Source organism: Lepus europaeus, chromosome 10, assembly GCF_033115175.1.
Source record: "Lepus europaeus isolate LE1 chromosome 10, mLepTim1.pri, whole genome shotgun sequence".
NCBI classification, from domain to species: Eukaryota; Metazoa; Chordata; class Mammalia; order Lagomorpha; family Leporidae; genus Lepus; species Lepus europaeus.
In genome coordinates this window covers 39,593,107-39,612,127 of record NC_084836.1, presented here as the reverse complement: position 1 = coordinate 39,612,127, position 19,021 = coordinate 39,593,107, and the positions used below count along the sequence as shown (strand labels likewise).

The 19,021-nt window shown below is 40.0% G+C and overlaps 1 protein-coding gene across 2 annotated transcripts in view; it reads left to right on the top strand.

Annotated features, from left to right (window-relative positions):
- The window catches only part of ACSS3 (acyl-CoA synthetase short chain family member 3), a 353,512-nt gene that overhangs the window by 131,252 nt on the left and 203,239 nt on the right, over window positions 1-19,021 (top strand). The window contains exon 3 of one of the 2 annotated variants that reach the window (XM_062203158.1): window positions 1,859-1,978. Coding sequence is in view for 1 of the 2 variants with exons in the window: in XM_062203157.1 (XP_062059141.1) it covers window positions 18,263-18,576 (314 nt within the window). In the remaining variant the exon portion in view is untranslated. Of the gene's footprint in view, window positions 1-1,858; window positions 1,979-18,033; window positions 18,577-19,021 lie in introns of those variants that run through there. The other variant, XM_062203157.1, reaches the window with a different exon arrangement.

Sequence of the window (19,021 nt, the reverse complement as noted above, 5' to 3'; positions counted from 1 at the left end):
TTTGTTTTCTTGGTTAACTATTAAAAGTGATTTCTGTCCTCAGGTCAGTATTTCGAAGCCACTTTGTTTTATGTCCAGAGAGGTTTTAAGGCGTATGCCTTACTTCTGTGAAGCAGGATAAATGAGGGAGGTGGAAGACAGGGAGGTGGAAGAGAAGAACCTGCCTACAGTTTTTCCCCTGGATTAATTCTCGGCTACATCAGTCAGGGAAGAAAACATATAAAATTGAATAATAGTAATTAGTACTCTTAAAATTACCTTTCCTATTTATTCCTTGTAAAGTCTTGTTGTGATAGGGCTTTGCATACCTGAGTTTAAAGACTAAGCAAAGAAAGGCAGGGATTGAAGGGAAGTAAAACTATTTACATGCCACCACGTCTAAAGTATTCGATAACCAAGTAGATGGATGGATAATTACACATGTCTGAATATGTAACCATGTGATCTTTCATGTGATAGATCCATTTATAATCATGAAACTGCCTTCAAATTCCAGTATAAGATTGTATCTGTGATTTTCTTAGATGAAAATATAAGAAGGTCAAGTTTATTATTTAATTGTAGTGTTTCCCAATCTACTTCTCCCTTAGTGACACATTCTCAAGAGACTGCAAGTTCACAAGCCTGAAAAGTCCTGCTAAACTGACATATTCATCAAGAGTTCAGGCCATCATATCCAGTTTCTTGTAGGTCAAGTCACCCCTCCTCCACTTAGTAGCTGTGGATCCTTGGGAAAGTTACCTTCCCTTTCTGAATTTCAGGTTCCCATCTATAAAATGAGAAATATAATGTAATATAAAATGCCTACCTTCTCTTAGGCTGACTTAATTAATGGAAACAGTTCATTCATCATCCACTAGTTATTTTAGAGCACAAAAGACTATTTTCTATTCTGATGTTTGAGCCCTGAGTATATGTAAGTGAAAATAATGTACAATATTTCAAAAGTAGCTGCCCTAATTTTAGTAGCCTGTGATCAAATTATTTCATCTGTATTTTAAAATATGAGAAACTTTAAATTGCTAAAAAGTAATCAGCCAGTAGCTAGCATATAATTTTGTTTTTTAATAGAAAGTAGAAAATATATTCATTTATGAGATTAAGCTAGGTGAAGATTAATTGTAATAGGAATGAGTATTTCATGAAATGATTTGATAAAATGGGTTTTAATTATCAACATAGATTTTCATTAAATCAGACTCCCAAGAAGCCCAAATTGTTCTGTTTCTATTCATAGGAAATTGTGTGGTAGAGATTTTTTAGTAGAGAATATGGAGTATGTGGGAGAGGAAATTATTATTAATAATTAACAAAAGTGTGTTAGTGTTTTGTGAGACAAAGGGGGAATATTTTTGGCTCTCCAGCAAGTAGTGCATACTTTGGAGACATTTTGGTCATGAAAGTGCTGAAAATAAATTATAAACAGGTTTTCTAATACTATTCAAATCAAATTCACCTTTATTTGGAACAACTAGTACATAGTGATAATAATGTTAACAATATGCAGCAAAATATTTTGGAGAAACTTTACATATGAGTACTAACTGCCAAAAACAAAAGGTGAAAGGTGCTGTGAGACAAAAAAAAAAAAAAAAAAAAAAAACCAAGATTATAGGAAGTGTAATTTTGGGAGGGACTTATAGGCAGAAATGTGGTCTCCGAAAACTGTAGGGCATTTGGATCTCCACATCACGAGGCAGGAGGAATAGGATTTTAAAAATGAAGGAGGCCCACAGGTAACCTTAGTTGGACTTTCTCAGGAAATAACATTTCAGGCATTAGACGAGGAAAACTTCAGGATGCGGCCCAACAAGACAAGTCCAGCAGCTTATCTCACTGCATTTTTTAATCCAATTAGGTTTGAGATGGCATTCAGGAGTGCTGAAGGAAAATAAGGCAGTGACCAAGAGTATTACAGTGATGTCAAGCCGAATGCCTACAGGAAGGTTGAGGTCCTCACACCCACTGTGTTACCCAGGTAAGACAGTCCATTGTAATAAATTATCCCCAAATCTCAATGACTTAACATGACAGACTTATTTCTCATTTAAACCATATATGTGACATAGCAGTGGTAGGCTCCGTTCTCCATGGTTATTTGGCTCCTTTTATGTAGATCTACCATATTCCAAAGTGTTGAAGTCTTCACTGGATTTTCCAAAACCAGAGAGCAGACAGGAAAGAAAAAAATCTGGGTAATCTAACTTAAAGGCTAATGAGGCAGTCTCAGAGAGCATACATTATTCAGGCCAACATTAGATTGATTTGAACTTGGACTTATGACTCAAATTTGTAAAGGGCTAAAAATTCAGTTTAGTAGTATACCAAAAGAGAAGAGAACATGGCTATTGGTGGGAAACTAGTTAAAATTTTAAGATACTTGTTTTAGATTCATAGATTATTTCTGATATGTTAATGACATGTTTTATATTTATTACATTCAGTTATCTAATCACAATTGATATTAATTCAATGATTCCTAACTCCGAGAATCTGAATAATGTGGTATACATATACATTGTTATCATAAAGACATTGATTTAATCATAACAAGATCAATTAAATGGCCAGTGGATTATGCTTTAATTCATTTTTATCTGATTTCCAAAAAAAATCCACAAAATATAGTTTTCCATAAAACTCGAGTAAACAAGCATCAAATCTCAAAGGTAATAGTAATATAACAATAAACCAATGTAATAAAACTATAATCTCCTAGGAGATCTTGCAAACAAGTTAATACATTTATAAGTGATAAGATATAAATTTTATGACAATATCTAACAAGAGAGTATCCTTACCCAAACACTGATTATGTTATATGTTAATATCTTCACAGATATAAACTTATATAGACTTATAAATATTCTTTAGCCTTCCATTGTATTCTATAGTACTCTATTCTGTTCTATTAATTATTTAAGAAGATATTAGAGTCTGGTCAGCCACTTTGTATTTCCAAAATGCTCATGACAATAACTTTAAATTTCTTGTTCTTTTAAAATTCTAGTTACTAACGCTTAGAGCTTGTCACATCGAATACATTTTGACTGAGTGAATGAATGAATGAATATTTTAACTGTCATGAAAGACATTGGGAATTTAAATTTTAAATCTCCACTCCTGATAATAATTTTGTTCTAAGAGAAATCAAGACAATTCTGAGTATTTGTTGCTTAGCATACCCAGAACACCTGGATCTGAATTTCCTGCTTTCAGCTTCCACATACTGTAATAAATCATTACCACATGTCCTAATCAGAAAAGTATATGCTTTAATCTTAGATTCTAATCCTAGTAAAATCATAACACCCCATTCCTATATTACCAAGCTTTAATACACGTACTCATCATATCATTTTCATAAAACTGCTTAACATCAGCAAAGTTTATATTTACATCAGAGAAAAGCATGCAACAATTCTTTTAAAAAATTAGGAAAATGGAATTCAATGATACATTTATTTTGGTGCAAATACCTACAGCAAGGTATAGCATGATTGTATTTATGTCACTTTAAATATCCGTGTCAGTGAGTCTACCAAGTAAACTGTCTTCTACAACCCTTTAAAAATATTTATGTGTTTGTATTTCTCCCCACCTCAATCTCTTAAAGTTTCTGATTTGATTCTAATCCAAACTTTCCTGTCTATCATCACATAAGTTTTCAGTAAGAGATTAAGTTTTCTGATACTCAAATTCCTTGGCTATAAAACAGAGATAATTATATCTATTTAGCAAGGTTTTATGAAGATGAAAATTCAGATAATGATGAATGACAGATTCTTTAAGAACATTATGAATAAAACACCAACAGAATCCTGTTCTTCCTTCTTTTGTGCATTCTGCTGAGATTGGTTTTATTTTATCTTATTCACTATCTCCTTCACTTACTTAGTAGGTCAGTTGACAAATGAGATAGAGTCACCACCAAAATTTATTAAATGCATCCTATGTAGCATGATGATATTAGATATCATTAGACATCATGGATATGAAGGTAAGTCAGATCTTTACATTCAGAGAATTACAGTTTTTTTTGTTTGTTTGTTTTTGTTTTTGACAGGCAGAGTTAGATAGTGAGAGAGAGAGACAGAGAGAAAGGTCTTCCTTTTCCATTGGTTCACCCCTCAAGTGGCCGCTTAGGCGGCGCGCTTCGCCAATCCGAAGCCAGGAGCCAGGTGCTTCCTCCTGGTCTCCCATGCAGGTGCAGGGCTGGCGCCCCACCCAGGACTAGAATCTGGGGTGCCGGTGCCGCAGGCAGAGGATTAGCCAAGTGAACCGTGGCGCCGGCGAGAATTACAGTGTATTAGAGCAAAGTGTGGTATGTGCAATGGCAGTGGAAGAGGCAATGCACAGGAAGAGATCTGAAAGCTGAGTAGGAATTATCAAAACAAATAAGAAAATAATGATCTAGAAAAAATGAAGCAATGTGTGTAACAGGAGGAGGTGGTAACAAAGTATAAGACAATAAAGAAACAAAGTACAGGGAGCAACTAGAGGATGCTCTAAGAGATGAGGCAGGGGAACTAAAGAAAGGCTAGGTCATGAAGAGATTTGTAGTTCAGTTGAAGAATCTGGAGTTTATTTGGGGTGCAAAACAACAAATTATTTTCCTAATTTCTCTTCTATTTGTGACAAATGTAGTCCATTTCTTGGGCCAAAATTTGCCATCCAAACCTCTGTGAGTTTTCTCTAATACAGTCATGCCTCCATCGTCACTACTGCTTGGACTCTATCTCACAGTCTGCAGGTTCTGCAGACTTAGACCTTTAGCTACACTCTGCACACATGAAACAGTTGAGCACCACAGCAGATACTGGTTACGCACTGACCATGGGGCTATGTGAAACTTCAATCAAGGCTGTTACCCACAGATTGTGAGCCATTTCATCTGTGGGTCTGCTTTTCTCAGCAGCCCATGAAAACACATTTCCCTTCTTCTTTTGATGGTATGTTAATAGTCTCTAAATAAAGTTCAATATGGAAATATCAACCTCCAGGGACAAAATTTCTCTCTCTCTCTCTCTCTCACACACACACACACACACACACGCAAATATGCACGTACATTTGAAACCTTCAGTGACTTCCTGTGGCCCCTGAAGATACATGCCATATTCCTCTATTGGCTTGTTAAACATTAATTCAACCTTCTAAGTCTTAACTACTTCATTTTTTTAAAAGATTTTTTTTTGTTTATTTAAAAGAGTTACAGAAAGGGAGAGGTAGAGGCAAAAAAAGAAGCCTTCCAACTGCTGGTTCAGTCTCTAAATGGCCACAATGGCCAGAGCTGGGCCAGATTGAAGCCAGGAGCCAGGATCTTCATCTGGGTCTTCCGCATGGGTTCAGGGACCCAAGTACATAGGCCATCTTCTACTGCTTCCCCGGGGACATTAGCAGGGAGCTGTATCAGAATTGGAGCAGGGGAACTCGAACTGGCGCCAATATGGGATGCCGGAGCTGTAACAATGGATTGATCCACTATGCAGCGCCACCCCCCTGGCTACTTTTCACTAGAACATTACTCCTCCCTATGTTTGGGTGAGGTGGGCTGAGATAGAGAATAAAGAGTCAGAGGAATGGTTCCGACAGAGGTCACAGCACATAAGAATAACTACAGATGCAGATAAGAAAAGCATATGCTCTAAAAAAGATTAAAGCCATTTAACGTGCTGTTTCCTCTGTTTCAAACATTTTTCTGCCTTATGGTTTCCTGCTTGACTTCCGTCTGCTCCTGTCTTAAAATTTGTCTCCTCTGACCATCGTTCTCCAGTTTACTTCCCTTCATTTTCTAAGAATAGTCATATGTTCCCATACTCTGACAGCACTTACTTATAATTAATTAATGTTAAGTTCTATGAGAGTAATCTTGGTCCTATTATGTTTCCATTAGGCTGCAGAATGGCTGGAACATAGCTGGTGCCTAATAAAAATAGTTTCAGTGATGGACTGAAATCATTGTCTATTTAGTACCGACTATGAACTAAGCACTGTACCAAACACTTGACATGCATTGTCTCACTTGGCAGTATTACTGTTATTATTTCTGTTTCCCATATGAGTCTGGGAATAAAAAACTTGACCAGATCTCAAACCTTCTGGGGGACAAAGTGAGGGCTGAAATCAGACTTTCTGACTGAAAAGTAGGCGTTCTTGACCTTTATGTTATAATAATTTCTTCCTGATCTTTCCTTTTATACCATTGTGTCTGATGAACTGGGATTTACAATGTGTTCTGCCCACATCAGAGGCTATAATGACTGCAGAAATTCATACAGTCTTAAAACGTTTTAAAGTTTCCTTTCTCCATTTCTCTCACCATGGATAGTATTAGATAGTATTAGCTTCACATGTTTCCTATCAGTGCTCACATTTGTGTTTTGACCAATTGTATTTTTGTAAGATACACCTTAAGTTTGTTAAACACTTCTTGGGTCATATTTATTTAAAAACTGGAAGTTACCAAAAAGTTTACATTTTAATTGTCATGCTTTTTGGCTCTTAGTAAATATTTTTGATTGCATAACAATGGATTCTAATGTGACTTTTTTTTAAATCAATGTTGCATCTTCAAAGAAATGTGGAGTGGGTTACCCCCTTTCCTTTGCAAGCTTTCTGATCACTAGCTTTCTTTTTTCTTTTTTTTTAAGACTTATTTGTTTATTTTAAAGGCAGAGCTACAGAGAGGCAGAGATAGAGAGAGACAGACAGACAGAGAGACAGAGACAGAGACAGAGACACTTCTATCCACTGGTTCACTCCCCAGATGGCTGAAGCTGAACTGATCTGAAGCCAGGAGCCAGGAGCTTCTTCCAGGTCTCCCACTTGGGCCCAAGGACTTGTGCCATCTTCTACTGCTTTCCCAGGCCATAGTAGAGAGCTGAATTGGAAGTGGAGCAGCTGGGTCTCAAACCGGCACCCATATGGGATGCCAGAACTGCAGGCGGCGGCTTTACCCATTATGCCACACAGTGCCAGCCCCCTGATCATTGTCTCTCTAAACCAAAATGATTAAATGTATTTTGGGGAAGCGAAAGAAGAGTATTGTGTACAAAACTGGAGTTTCTTAGTTCCAAATCTTGTATGAATTATTGATCTAATTAGCAAAAGTAAAATTGTAACAGTTCAGTTAAACATTTGCAGAATTTTATTTTGAAGAAATTAAAATATATTTTACAGCAAGTCACATAAATGTTACTTTATAATAGTTTTATGGAAAAAAAAAGATTTGAGAGTTATAAAAATTATGAATAAAATGTGATTGCTAATAAGTTATATACAACATAACCAAATCCCTAGGCTAGAGTTAATTTTGTTGTTACTGCAAGTCTTTGCTTTACATAATTATTTTTACTTTCATAAAAATTGAAGAATTTTATTATGTATCCCAATTACAGCTTAATTAGGAAGGTGCTTTTTTAATCCCCACATATGCATTTACAACATCAAATTTATTTTCCTTTTATAGGATCTTAGGATGTGCAGCACTACGAAAATCAATGGTCATTGCACACATGGTAGATAATAAATATGTAAGGGTAAAGTTAATCCGTTTTATATTATGTCTCATATGGTCCTCCAAAGAGTAAGTTTTTTTTGTTTATGTAGATTTTGTATTTATAAGCTATAATTTTAATTCAATTATTGATTGTGATCTATGTATCACTCAAAATAGTATTGCCCACTGGCCAAAGGAAAGGCTTAATTCAGTTCCTAAATTGTCTAAGCTGAGGTAGACAAAACATAAAGGAGGCACTGAGTTGTAATTCTTCCTGTTTTTTTTTTTGTCATCTATATAACGTAGCTTTTTTGTTTGTGTTTAATGTTTGAATATTACAGAGAATTTAAATGGAAAAACACATAATCTTAATTATATCAAAGAAGACATATTTTGGGGTGGAGGTGGAAGAAGAAAGGGGTATGTATAAAGGTACTGACATTTGTGTAGGATTGCTATCTTTGATAGGCAAGCTGGATGCTCAGGGCCTAGAGCAGTCATTGAGTACACTCTAGTGTGCAAAATAATAATCAATGAGACATTGAGCCAGTGAGGAATATTGGGCATCATTTGGGCATGTTAAACCTGCTTTTGTTTTTATTAGACAAAGCCCACTCAACTATTCTTGAGCTTTTTAAAAAATGTAAAATGGGGTTTGAGATGTTAGTTTTGGTGGTTTCCTTATAACTCTTCATTTTTCATAGCCTTGAGATTGCTGTTTCCCATAACTTAGTCCATTTGGTGCTAGTATTAACTTCTAAGATGCTAATGTTTGATCCTATTATTGCAGATCCAGTTTATCAAATATTCTTAGATATAACAACACATTGAGCATTTTATTATCTCTTTAACAGTTATTGAATATTATTAAATGAATTGAGGCAAGATTAGTTTTTCTTGATTTGTATAGAAACTTGAACTCTAACATAGGTATTTTCTGAGAGATAAGTATATCAAATATGAAGCACCCCCTACATTACGTAGGTGTGACCCATGAAACAAACTTTCAGTTGTCCTTTAAGCAAAGGCATAGAACTTTTATTTAAGAAAACTTATGCATTGTGAAGGTGACCTAATCATTTTCTGTTGCTAATAACACAATACCACAGATTGGATAAATTATAAGAAGTTTGTTTGGGCTTATTATTCTGATGCAAGGTTGGGGACACACCTGGTGATAGCCTTTTTTTTCTTAATTGACACATAAAACCTTCACATATTTGTGGATTACCATGTGATATTTTGATATATGTATACACTATGTAATGCTTGAACCAATGTAAGCATATCTGTATCCTGAGATACTTACCATTTTGCTATGGTGAAAACATTCAAAATCCTTCCTTTTAGCTTTTTTGTAATATATAATGCATTAATATTATGTTTGTTCACCCCACTGTGCAACAGAACATGATGTGTGACAAAGAGAGGTAGAGGCAGAGAAAGAGGTCATCCATCTCCAGTTGACTCCCTAAATGACCACAACAGCCGGGAGCTAGGAGCTTCTTCCAAGTCTCCCATGTTGGTGCAGGGGCCCAAGGACTTTGGCCATCCTCCACTGTTCTATCAGGTGCATTTACAGGGAGCTGGATAGGAAGTGGAGCAGCCAGGACTCGAACTGGTACCCAATTAGGATGCTGGTGCCATGGGCCAGGGCTTTAACCCGCTGAGCCATAGCACCGCCCCCAATCACCTCTTAACAGCCCCACTTGCTTAGACTTCTTAATATCTCACAATGGGGATTATATTTCAATATGACTTTCAGATGGGGGGAAATGTACTTAGCTACAGACAAGGTGAATTTTGACCATAATAGGTAAGAAATTTAAGAAAACACAGTCTGGGTTGAAAGATACCAGACTAATTTCCCTTTTTTAATTTGCAACATTCATTTAAAAAAAAGATTTGTTTTATTTGAAAGTCAAAGTTACAGAGAGGGAGAGGGAGAGGCAGAAGCAGAAGAGAGAGAGAGAGAGAGAGAGAGAGAGTGTTTTCATTTGCTGATTTACTCCCCAAATGGCCACAACAGCCAGGGCTGGGCAAGCTGAAGCCAGGAGACAGGAGCTTCATCCAGGTTCCCACATGGGTGCAGGGCCCCAAGGACTTTCCCAGGAGCATTAGCAGGGAGCTGGATCAGAAGTGGAGCAGCTGGGACTTGAACTGGGGTCCATTTGGGATGCTGACTGCAGCGGCAACTTCCCCACTACGCCACAGTGTGGGCCTCATAATTTGCACCATTCTTGTATACACATGTATGCATACACAGATAACACACTAATAATTATTCACTTCACTAACTTGCATTAAGAGGTGTTTATAATTTACTGGGACAGTATAAACTATGGGAACACTGAGATTAAACTGAGATGGAAAACATGGTTCTGCAGGGGCCCAGAGTCTTCTACGAATTGCTAAAGGAGTAACTAGATCGCTGTAAAAATGCTGTAACAAAGATGTGAATAGAGCAGAGAAAAGCAAGGGCTCATTCTGCTTAATGAGATCAGGGAACGCATCCAGGAAAACAAGATATTTGAACTAAGTTCCAAAGGGGGAGCTCGAAAGGTTGTCCGAGTGAGGAAGGCACTGCAGGCAGAAGGAAGATTCGTGGTCAGAAGAATAGGATTTTACAGGGACTTGGAAGAAACCAGATATGATTGAACACAGACATACGCATGTGGGAAAGGGCAATGTTTTCAGAGTGTATGGTGGATGTGGTGAAGAACTGTTTGGTAGCAGAGTTGGCATTTTGGTAAAAGTCTACAATTCATTCCTGTATAAAAATGTTAATATTCACCATCCTGCCTATACCTGTGGCAGTAAAGTCATTGTAGTAAATGGAAAATGTCCTTACTTTAACTCACTAACCTCAGAATGGCCCCCAATCTTCCAGACTCTTGCTTTTCATCCCCTTGCATAGTCTCCTCCACATTGTATCAGGCGTGGGCTATGTAGCCAAGGTACAAAGCAGAAGTGATAAACATGAGAGTGCTTCAAAGAGCTGGTGGAAAATGGAACTAAAATACAAGTTTCAATTGATGCAATTCTTTTTGAAATCTATGCATAGGTTTTCATAATAAACAGCTTTCTATAAAGAATTATTTTATTCTCTCCCCCTGCCTCCCCTCCCCTCTCCTCCTCTTTTCCTTTCCTCTCTGTCTTTTTCTCTTTACAAGGCACACGTATACACACTTCTCTCACTTACCACTCATCGCGCTCTGGAAAAGGCCAGCTGCGTCTTCCTCTGAACAGTTCTATGGAACTGATGCCTCCTGCCAATATCCCATGAGTGAGCCTGGTATCATATTCTCCTGCTCACTCAGATGACTGTAGCTGTGGCCAAAATCCTGATTGCCACCTCATTAGAACCAGAGTGACCCAGCTATGCCATCTGACCTACAGAAGCTAATATGATATAATAACTATTTTCTGTTTTAAGCTGCTACATTATAGGGTACTTTATTAGACAGCAAGAATACACTTCTCATTTCCAGATGCACCCTAGGTGAGCAAAAGAGATACTGTACTTTTAACTGTAGGCAATGGGGAGCAATTGACAGATTCTGAGGAGAATAATACAAATGACTATGCTTTGAAGTAATTCTTTTCACCTTCAACATGGATTTTTCCATATTCTTTCATTGTTGCTTGTTCATTCACCTTCAAAAGGCCTAACAAAAGGTATGGCATTTGTTGTCTTATTTTTCTCCTGAATATTGTGATCTACCTGGCAACAGTGATAGATTCTTAGTCTCTTTAAAAGGTTTTCTTTGTGTTCCTGGAATCCTGCTGAGCATGGTGAGAGACACGCAGTGAATACCTGCTGATTAAACTAGTGATAGGAGGTAAGTAAGCCTGCAGGCGAGGCCTTGAGTTAGCAGGTCATCCTGTACATTCACTGGAGAAGTGACAAAGGAGTGGGTTTTAGAGATGTCAAAAAGAAGAACGCAGAAATTAGTCATTGTGCGCGCGCGCACACACACACACAGACACACATATACAGAGTTAGTTTGAAGGTGTAACTATAGCACTTGTCCATGAGTAAACTCACGCCTTTGTACTACTGCCTCCTGGTGTTGTAACAGAGACACCAGGGACAGATTTCAGTAACTGGAATCTTCTGGCAGAGCCCTATAATAATACTTGGAAGTTTGAGGTTACAAAATAATAATAAGAAGAAAGTGTCTAAACAAAAACTTCTCCTATCTGCTCTTCCAAATAGGAGAATTGGTTTATAATAGTTGGTTGATAAAAGGTTCATAAGCAGTTTTGGTGGGAGTAAGTTGTATAATGCTATGGATAGATAAACTATGTGTACACAAATTTATTAGCATATAGATATAAAGGAATAAACTTTATATTCCCGCCAAGGAACACACATGATTGAATTTTTTAAGATATGCAAGTGCAGCAAATAACAAAGAGATGCCAACTGGAATTCTTTGTTACAAAAAAAATTTTACTGGAAATTCTGAGTATACTTTGAAAGTCCTTATGAAATTTAAAAACATTCTTATTAAAACAGACATCCTATAAAATTAGTCAAAACTTTTAACATCCTAAAGTGGTCTCCCAAGTCTTTCCTTGTCCTATCCCATTAGCTGAATAAAGCCAAGATGAGAGATGAAAAACAAAGCAAAACAAGACATCATAAGTCAGCTGTCAACACTTAGTTACTCAACTCTAAGACTACATAGGATGTTGTATCAATAGGCAAACTAAGAAGCTGCCACAGAGTCAATTAAATGTGTTATCAGAATAATGGTTCGACAAAGGGGTCCAGATAGCTCGCTGTTCTTTTTTTAAAATCACACCACTCTATAGTCGCCCAGGGTTTAGTGTTGTAGTAGATTTGGAGGTATGGGAATAGGACCAGAGAGAAGCTGCACAGCTAAATATCGGGCAGGTTGCATTAAAATCATTCTGATACCCAACACATTCATATTTTATAGTTTTCTTTCCCGTGCTGCTTTTCCGATAAGTACATTCAAAACTGATTCCATGACTTATCTAAATGAAATAATTTATTTCTCTTTCTGTTCCCTTCAGTTTGAAATAATATTTTAGCTGAAATCTTTGTATTGTTTTTACAGTTCCCCAAACTACTGCACACTTTGTTATGTAAGAGCATGGGCTATTTTGGTAAACTGTCTTTAAGTTTTATTTTCTAGTTTAATTTCATATTCACATACCCCATCTCCAGCATACAAAGATGCATAAAATTTAGCGACCCAAATTAATGCTTGGCAATCAGCTATGTTTAAAAATGTTATGAGAAAGGATATTTCTTTTCCTTGTTATCATTTGTTACCATGACAATGAGATTATTTCTTATGAAGTAATATTACAGATATTCAAGTACCAGGCAGTGGTTTTAATTTACGAATGTGAAACGGGAAGAGGGCAATTCCTTAGGAATTGTCTCCACAGTAGAATCAAATGACACTCAAACATTTTGGTGATTTGATTAAAATATTAGTAATTTTTATTGATCATTGACAACTACATTGATGAGAGTTTTTTTCCTCCATGGCAAGCTTCTAGGCAGAGGGAAAATAAAGCACAAACTGATCAAGAACTTGAAAAAAAATTAGAAATATATTTTCTGGGGGTAGCGCCATGGCACCACGGGTTAATCCTCTGGCTGCGGCGCCAGCATCCTATATAGGCACCGGTTCTAGTCCCAGCTGCTCTTCTTCCAATCCAGCTCTCTGCTGTGGCCTGGGAAAGCAGTGGGGAATGGCCCAAGTCCTTGGGCTCCTGCACCCACATGGGGGACCCAGAAGAAGCTCCTGGCTCCTGGCTCCTGGCTCCTGGCTTCAGATTGGCACAGCTCTGGCCACTGCGGCCATCTGGGGAGTGAACCAATGGATGGAAGATCTCTCTCTCTGTTTCTCCCTCTCACTGTCTATAACTCTACCTCTCAAATAAATAAATAAAGTCTTAAAAAAGAAATATTTTTTCTTAGGTCATTCCCTTAAAGTTTTTTTTTTTTTTCTCAGATAGAAACAACTAGGTTTCTTAAGTTGTAGTTTTTCTTCAGAAATAAAAATAAAGCTTGTGGATGAATTAAAGTTCTTATTTTATTTGGCCGGTAGAATCAAATAAAATTACAGGGCAGCTTTCCACATTTTTGAAATATTATTTGTTTTAAAGTAATTCTTTCATCTACCTTTCTCTTTGTATTATAATTAGTATATCAGAAAAGAGAGGAAGGTTTCAAAATTAAAAGTTACAATTTCTTTACAACCTGCCATCTCATTTCAGAAGTTTTAAAGATATCTTAAACCATGAAAATCAGCATATTTTCCAGAAACGCTTTGCTAAATCGAAATAAATATGTAATGTTACTGCAGGCTGAAAGCTCAGGATGTACCTGCTGCAGATAAAGTGCAAAGACATCTACTTGTACTCACCAAGTTTTTCTATTATACGAGAAACTAGCAGTATGAGAATTATAAGCAGAAATTTTAGTAACATCATTAGACATTCACTTCTTAATTTGAGGTGAAAGTATGCATGGCCAGCAGAATGCATGACCTGGGTAATTAATCTATGGTTATTCTGATGAATGTATTGATTTTTAAAGTTTTGGTTGGCAGGGTGGGGGGTGGAGTAGGAAAGGGAAATAGAGATCTTCCATCCTAAGATTCACTCCCTAAATGCTCACAACAGCCAGGGTTGGCTGGTCCCAAGAATTCTATCTGGGCCTTCCACGTGGGTGACAGGGGGCCAAGAACTTGAGCCATCAGCTGCCGCCCCCCAGGGTGCCCATTAGCAAGACTCTGGGGTCTGAAGCAGAGCTAGGACTCAAACCCAGTCTGCTATGGGACAGGAGACTTCCAAGTGGTGTCTTAACCACTGTGCCAAGACCTGCCTCTATAGTTATTATTTTTTTATTTTAAAATTGTGTGCTTTTTAATCACTTGTTCTTTCTCCCTCTTTAGTAAAAAAACAAACAAAAAAAGTTAGCCTATTCTAGTGATGTACAACCCTGGGAAAAATTGTAAAAAGGGAAAGTTAAGTTATAGGATCTGTTTTTTTTTTTTTTTTTAACCTCTTTTCATTTCCATTTCTTTCTGCTTTCCTGGATTGCAGCATCTTCCCCTTGGGTATCAAGCATTCTGACTGCAGTTTCTTGCCTTCCCTCCCACAACAATGCTCAGCCTTTTACTCCCTGTGCTCTCCTCTCTCCGCACCTTCATCATTTTGCTTTTTCTGTTTACCAGGAAGCATCTCTCAGATAACCTCATCAATCTTGCCTAAGGTATTTAAAATGCCTTCTTTTTTAATTTTAAAGGATTTATTAATACGTTAGATTCTCTGGGTCACAGCAAATGCATAATTACTATATTACAATTCTCATCAGTTCGCCTGTTAATGTGATATTAATACAAAGAAAACAGATTCGACGTAGATCATAGATACAATCCTAAGAATATAATGATACTTTCCTTCCTCTTGAACTATCATATAAATTATACCATTGACTTACTATGAAATAAATATTATATATTTAAAAGCTGGAGTTTCATTTAGCAGGCTTAAACATCGAAAAGATTGGGATTACCCAGTCCCTCAAGTTAAAAAAAAAAATACTTTTAATTGTTTGAGTAGTGCAAAGTTTATAACACATGCATAAATTCAAATAATTTCTTTTGACATGCTCTGATCATAACATTTTAGGTACATATATAATGAAATAGAGGAGTTTATTTTGGTTGTTTTTTAGGTTGGTTGCTTTTTCACGGGGTTTGCTGCTGTCCTAAATTAGCTCAATCTTCTACTGCCCTAATGCTCAGCAGTTTGCTCACATTTGTACCTTGCAACAACACTGTGAAGTAAGATTAGCAGCCTCAAGGAACAGATGCAGACAAAGTTAGTGACCTTTCCAAGTGTTTGTACCTTGTAAGTGGCAGTACTGAGATGCAAATCAAACCTAAGCTCTTCCAGTGCTTGGTGATCAATCAACAGGCTCTGGTGTCTTAATGTTAGGGCCACTGGTTTATCCTGAGGCTCTGACCTGCTTTTGATAACCATTTTACACCTCCCTACTGCCTGGCTAGCTCCAATACAGTCTGTCTGCTGCTACCCCTTTCTCTGCCTGTACACCACAGTCCTCCCGACCCCTGCTCCTTGCCGGTGCTGGCCTGCGTCTTCTTCCCTCATGCTCTCCCCTTGGCCTGAGAAGGAGCTCACAGTAACCATCTGCTCTATTTGATTGTTTACAAAACACAAAACGATGTACCAATCAGTCTACATACGGACCCAGCTGGCAATGTGGGGATCTTGATGTTTTGTCTAGCAATGTAACTTTGCCTCTTCACAACCTTTTCATCCATACCTTTGTTTTTAAACCCCCACCTTCAGTCTGAACCTTCAGAGGCACCCTCAGCTCCCAAGTTAAGGTTTCTAAGGATGTAATCCATTTTTGTCCTCCATAGGCAGTTAAATTCAGCTGACCTCCCTGCCCCATCTTCTTTCCATTCTCTCATTTGGCTTTTTCTTCTCTGCTGTACTCTTTGTCCTTGGAAGATTTTTATTTTTTAAATATCACTGCCACTGTCTTCTTTGATTCTCTTTTCCATGGCATTTCTTCAAGGAGAGAAAAGGATACGGGCATTGAATTAGACATATTTTATTGGATGTCTGTAATCTTTTATTTAGAGAGATAGTCTGATATGAAAATCACAGACTTTGGAATTGGGCTCCCTAGCTTACTCCAGTTGTGGCACTGTGACAAAATGATGTTTGTACAGTATGCTGGAGCATGTGACAGGACTGTCCCCAGGTGCTCCACCGTGAGGTGGGGGTGAGCAGTTCCTGGCACACCTGTAACTCCAGGCATCCTGGCTGTGAAGCTCTGAGCACTAACACTGCTTGCATCCTGACTGTTTAGCTTGGTATCTGCACGACCTCAAACAACTTACCTTTTCCCAACTCTATTGGAAAACATGGGGATTATGGTTTCCATTTCTCAGCATTATTATCAGAATCACAGGTGCCAACGACTGCGCGTCCAGTTCCTTCCTTCACATGAACCCCAACAAACCTTACCCCATGCAGTGTGGGCACTCAAATAATCATAAAAGTGACTAGAGTGGGCATCTTTGCAATAGGATGGGAGATAACGTGGGGTCAGTGGAACTTGTATACCAGAAAGCAGCATAAAGTGACTGAAGGGAAGAAGGGGGGGGGGCATGAGGTTAAGTGACTTTGTAACTGTCTCTGGTTTGAGTGATGAGACTGTCTTTCACCATCACACTCATTTGATTTGAGACTTTGAGAAGGAATAAAGCAGATGGTAGGTGTCAGGGGAAAGTCCACTGCATTGTCTCACAGGTAAAAGGGAATAGCTGAGGTGGCTGTTTAAAGGCATTTTCTCTTTCTTGTATTAGATTTATGTCTGTCCTGCGTAGCCTTCATCTCCACGTTACTCCCTTTCCTGCAGTCATTTCTTTACTGCTTCTCTATGGTACCCTCCTCCGCAGGGTCCGGGCCATCGCACTACTTCTCAGATTTAGGAATACACCTCTTTACATTTAGAGCAGCGAATTTTGTCGCAACAACACAGAATGCGTTTGGCGTAACGTTAAAGCCATGTGGGAAAGAGCAGAACTTGAAGACTGTTAAGCCCAGCTAGGAATCTATGCCACTGCTTTTCTTTTAATCTTCCCAGCTTCCTTTTTTTTTTCCTTCTATGTCATCTCATCTTCGCTCACCTCTTACCTTTGTTGTGCTTTTGTTTTTTTAAACAGCTTTACTAGATATAACTCACACTTCACACAATTCACTCGCTTCAAGTGTTCACTCCAGAGGTTTTCAGTTTATTCAGAGTTGGGGCAAGCAACATCCAGATGGAAGAGTTTCCATAACCATGTTTTGTTTTGTTTTCAAAGACAGTCACCGAAACTCCAGAGGGGCAAACCACAGGGAGCAAACCCAACAACTCCTGTCTGCCCTCCGCCTCTAACTCTGGTGGGGGGGAGGCCGGTGCGCAGGTGAATCCCCATCCCATTTTTACCCTCCCCAGCCGCCCGTCAATCACTCCTGGAGGCCCTTCCAACTCGATTGGCCCAACCTCCTTGCACTCCTCCTACCCTCTCAGCTGTCAGGAAATCCTGGAGTAATCCTTGCTCTGGAGCCACTTGTGTTTTCAATCATCAAGGATTGGGGCCAGGCTACAGCAGTGAGCAAAGAACAAGTCAGGGGCCTTTCTGCCAGCCACGCTCAGGAGCGCGGATTTGAGCCCTAGGCCGAAGGCAATGCCGTCTGCATCGCAGATAATAAACCAGAGAAGGCGCGCACCCACCGCTCGATGGTTTGGAAACCGCAAGCAGGTGGAGGTCCTCTGGCCTCCTCCCAGTGGTGCTTGGGCGTGGTGGGCGTGGGAGTCGGGCGGACGTGGCGCCGTGGGAGGGCGATTTTCCGGGGAAGGCCACACACAGGCTGGCCATGCACGAAGGGGTCGGGTTTCTTGAGGGGCGCCATTCGCCTCCCGCCACGACGCCGCAGCGACTCTCCCACTCCCTCCTGGCCCCCACTCCAGCCTGTGGCTCTCCCGGTGACTCCAGGTCAGATTTTCCTGGCGACTCTGGAGTGTGACTTCCAAACTTCTGGGCCGCGGGCTCACCTCGGAATTTGCCCCCGCCCCCCGCGAGCTCCCTGCGGCCCCAGTCCGTGGCTCGAGCGCCCCAGTCGTCGCCGAACCCCGCGAACTTCGGGAGCGCGGGCAGCGCCGCCTGCGGGGTGGGGACCGCGCCCATGAAGCCGTCTTGGCTGCAGTGTCGCAAAGTCACCGGCGCCGGGGGCCTCGGGGGACCCCTGCCCGGGACCGCTCCGGCCCGGGGCGCCGCCGGCGCGGCCCGCAGGACTTATGTGGCCCCAGGTGCGTGGGGCGCCCTCGGGGGCCGGGGCTGCAGGGCGCTGTCGTCGGGCGGGGGTGGCGAATACAAGACCCACTTTGCGGCGTCGGTGGCCGACCCGGAGCGGTTCTGGGGCAAAGCTGCGGAGCAGATCAGCTGGTACAAGCCGTGGACCAAGACGCTAGAGAGCAGACACCCGCCCTCCACCAGCTGGTGAGTCGCCTTCCTCGCCATCCCCGCCAACCCCGCGACCGCCTAACTTCTGGGGCGCCTGGGTTCCACATGTCGGGGGCCTGGGGTCCGGACCTGGCTTCGGCCAGAGAAGAAAATGGAAGTGGGGAACGTTTCCCTTCGGTTGCAAGGTCCTCGCCCTTGAGGTCCCCTTTCGAGGCGCTTGGTTGCCCACGGGGTTGTCAATTATCCGTAAACAGCTTCACCTGTGTGGCAGGGCGCTGCCGGGCGTTCGACGTGTTAAGGGGACAGAAACTAGGGCCTACCTCCAGGGACAGCGCCGGGTAGCAGCGGAGACACCGGGTAAACAAACGCGGGCAATTTAATTAACAGGGCACTTACTGCTACGCGGCCACACTCTGTGGAGAGGAAGAGCCTTGAGCAAAGACTTTAGCAAAATCAGAGCCGAGTAGGCTTGGGAAGGATG